We start from the raw sequence: 2,500 nt of genomic DNA, 5'->3' as shown, positions 1-2,500 counted from the left end.
TGCCAGGTGGAGAATGTCCCAGGGAGAAACTGTTGGGGGGGGGGGGGGAGAGAGAGAGAGAGAGAGAGAGAGAGAGAGAGAGAGAGAGAGAGAGAGAGAGAGTGTGTGTGTGTGTGTGTGTGTGTAATAACAGTTCTGTTTATTTCCTGTAGAACACACGTCTTCTTCCTCCTCTTCAAAGCGTCCTCGCCTTGATCAGATTCCTGCCGCAAACCTTGATGCAGACGACCCACTCACAGACGTACGACACACACACACACACACACACACACACACACACACACACATACTCACTGTGCAGACAGACAATAAGAGAGTTGTATAGATAAAACTATATAGAGAGTATAAACTGTTTGTTTGTGTGTAACAGGATGATGAGGATTCTGATTCCGCCTCTGACAGTGATGATGACACCGCCGCCCTGCTGGCCGAACTTGAGAAAATTAAGAAGGAGAGGGCAGAGGAGCAGGAGAGGAAGGTGAGAACCACTTTGCAATCACATGATCAATTTCTCACACACACACACACACACACACACACAATACTTGTTTAAATATAAAGTGTGTGTTTGTGTGTGTGTGTTTGTGTTTGTGTGTGTGTGTGTGTGTGTGTGTGTGTGTGTGTGTGTGTGTGTGTGTAGGAGCGGGAACAGAAAGCAGAGGAAGAGAGAATTCGAATGGAAAATATTCTGAGTGGTAATCCACTTCTCAATCTTGCTGGACAACCAACTCACACACCTAACACCTTCAGTGTCAAACGCAGGTCTCTCTCTCTCACACACACACACACACACACACACACACACACACACCATTTACATACTGTAAAAAACCTCACTTTTTCTATGAGTCTTATTTGTGTATGTGTGTGTGTGTGTGTGTGTGTTACAGATGGGACGATGATGTGGTCTTTAAAAACTGTGCTAAAGGTGTGGACGAGTCTCGGAAAGAGAAGCGTTTTATTAACGACACTCTGCGCTCCGAATTCCACAAAAAGTTTATGGAGAAATACGTTAAATAAGCTGTGCGACCTTTGTGAACTTGGATTCAGTTTAATATTTCCTTTTTAGTTCTTCTCATGATTTTTTGTTTGTTTGTGTAATAAAAGCTTCTGACTTCTTTATTACTGGTGTGCTTATTTTTATTTTTACCTCAGTAATAATGCGAGTGGGCCGAGTTAACAATTAGCAGTGTTTTGAGCTCTTTTCCTCCTCAATTGTTAAATTTCCATCACATGCCTTCATAAAGTCAGTCAGTGTACAGATTCTGGTCCAAACCTGACTGTTCAACTGCAGATTTATTTACACACTCAACATAATGAATGTTTCAGTATGAAGTCAAAAACTATTTTCAGTTTCTTCAGAATTTTTTTTCTCTGAAGTTAAAATCATGTATAAATACTGAGAGCCGACCAGATTATATCTGTAAGATTCTGAAGCTCTGCTCTAGAAAAGTAAACAAAGCATGAGCAAAGTTATAAAATCTTCTGAATATTATTGCCTCCTCTCTATCGTTAGGTCACGTCCCTAAACCCCTCAAGTTAGCAGTTATTAAGCCTCTCATTAAAAAACCTCATTTGGATCCAAGCACGCATCAAATTACAGACTCATTTCAAATCTCCCATTTCTGTCTAAGATTTTAGAAAAGATTGTCGAAGCCCAGTTCTGTTCCTACTTACAAGAGAACAATATCTTTGAGGAGTTTCAGTCAGGTTTCAGGCTCATTCATAGCACAGAAACTGCTCTAGTTACAATCACTAATGACCTGTTTTTAGCTTCAGACCAAGGCTTCATCTCGCTGTTAGTTTTACTAGATCTTAGTGCTGCATTCGACACTATAGATCATGATCTTCTCCTCGATCGCTTACAGAATTACATCGGTATTCAGGGACAGGCATTAAGCTGGTTTAAATCCTACCTGTCCAATCGTTACCATTTCGTAGATTTAAATGGAGAGCTATCCAGGATAATGCTAGTAAATTATGGCGTGCCACAAGGTTCAGTTCTAGGACCCCTGCTTTTCACAATATACATGCTTCCATTAGGAAATATTATTAGAAGGCATGGAATTAGCTTCCATTGTTATGCTGATGATACCCAGCTATATATTTCATCCAAACCAGGCGATACAGCTCAATTAGCTCGCATAACTGAGTGTGTTGAAGAAATAAGAGATTGGATGACCCATAACTTTCTGCTATTAAATTCTGATAAAACGGAGATTTTGCTCATCGGCCCAAAAAATAGTACACAGAAGCTCCAGCATCTCAGCCTGCATTTAGACGGTTGTTCTGTAACTACTAGTTCAACGGTAAAAGACCTGGGAGTTATTTTAGAGCAACTTTTAATAATCACATCAACCAAGTTACAAAAACAGCTTCTTCCACATTAGAAATATTTCTAAGCTAAGAAATATGTTACCTATATCTGATGCAGAGAAGCTCGTCCATGCGTTCATGACCTCCAGACTGGACTACTGTAATGCATTACTAGGTGGATGTC

The 2,500-nt window shown here is 40.4% G+C and overlaps 1 protein-coding gene across 1 annotated transcript in view; it reads left to right on the top strand.

Annotated features, from left to right (window-relative positions):
• Positions 1 to 1,122, top strand: part of cwc15 (CWC15 spliceosome associated protein homolog) — a 9,318-nt gene extending 8,196 nt beyond the window's left edge. The window contains 4 exon segments of the mRNA XM_083531077.1: positions 155 to 241; positions 371 to 478; positions 641 to 762; positions 891 to 1,122. Coding sequence (XP_083387203.1) covers positions 155 to 241; positions 371 to 478; positions 641 to 762; positions 891 to 1,020 — 447 coding nt within the window. The 3' untranslated portion in view covers positions 1,021 to 1,122.
• The last annotated feature ends 1,378 nt before the right edge of the window (positions 1,123 to 2,500 follow it).

The sequence above is a fragment of the Silurus aristotelis genome (assembly GCF_946808225.1).
Source record: "Silurus aristotelis genome assembly, chromosome: 26".
Classification (NCBI taxonomy): Eukaryota; Metazoa; Chordata; class Actinopteri; order Siluriformes; family Siluridae; genus Silurus; species Silurus aristotelis.
Note: the sequence above shows the minus strand (reverse complement) of the source record. Positions and strands in the feature narration are given on the sequence as shown.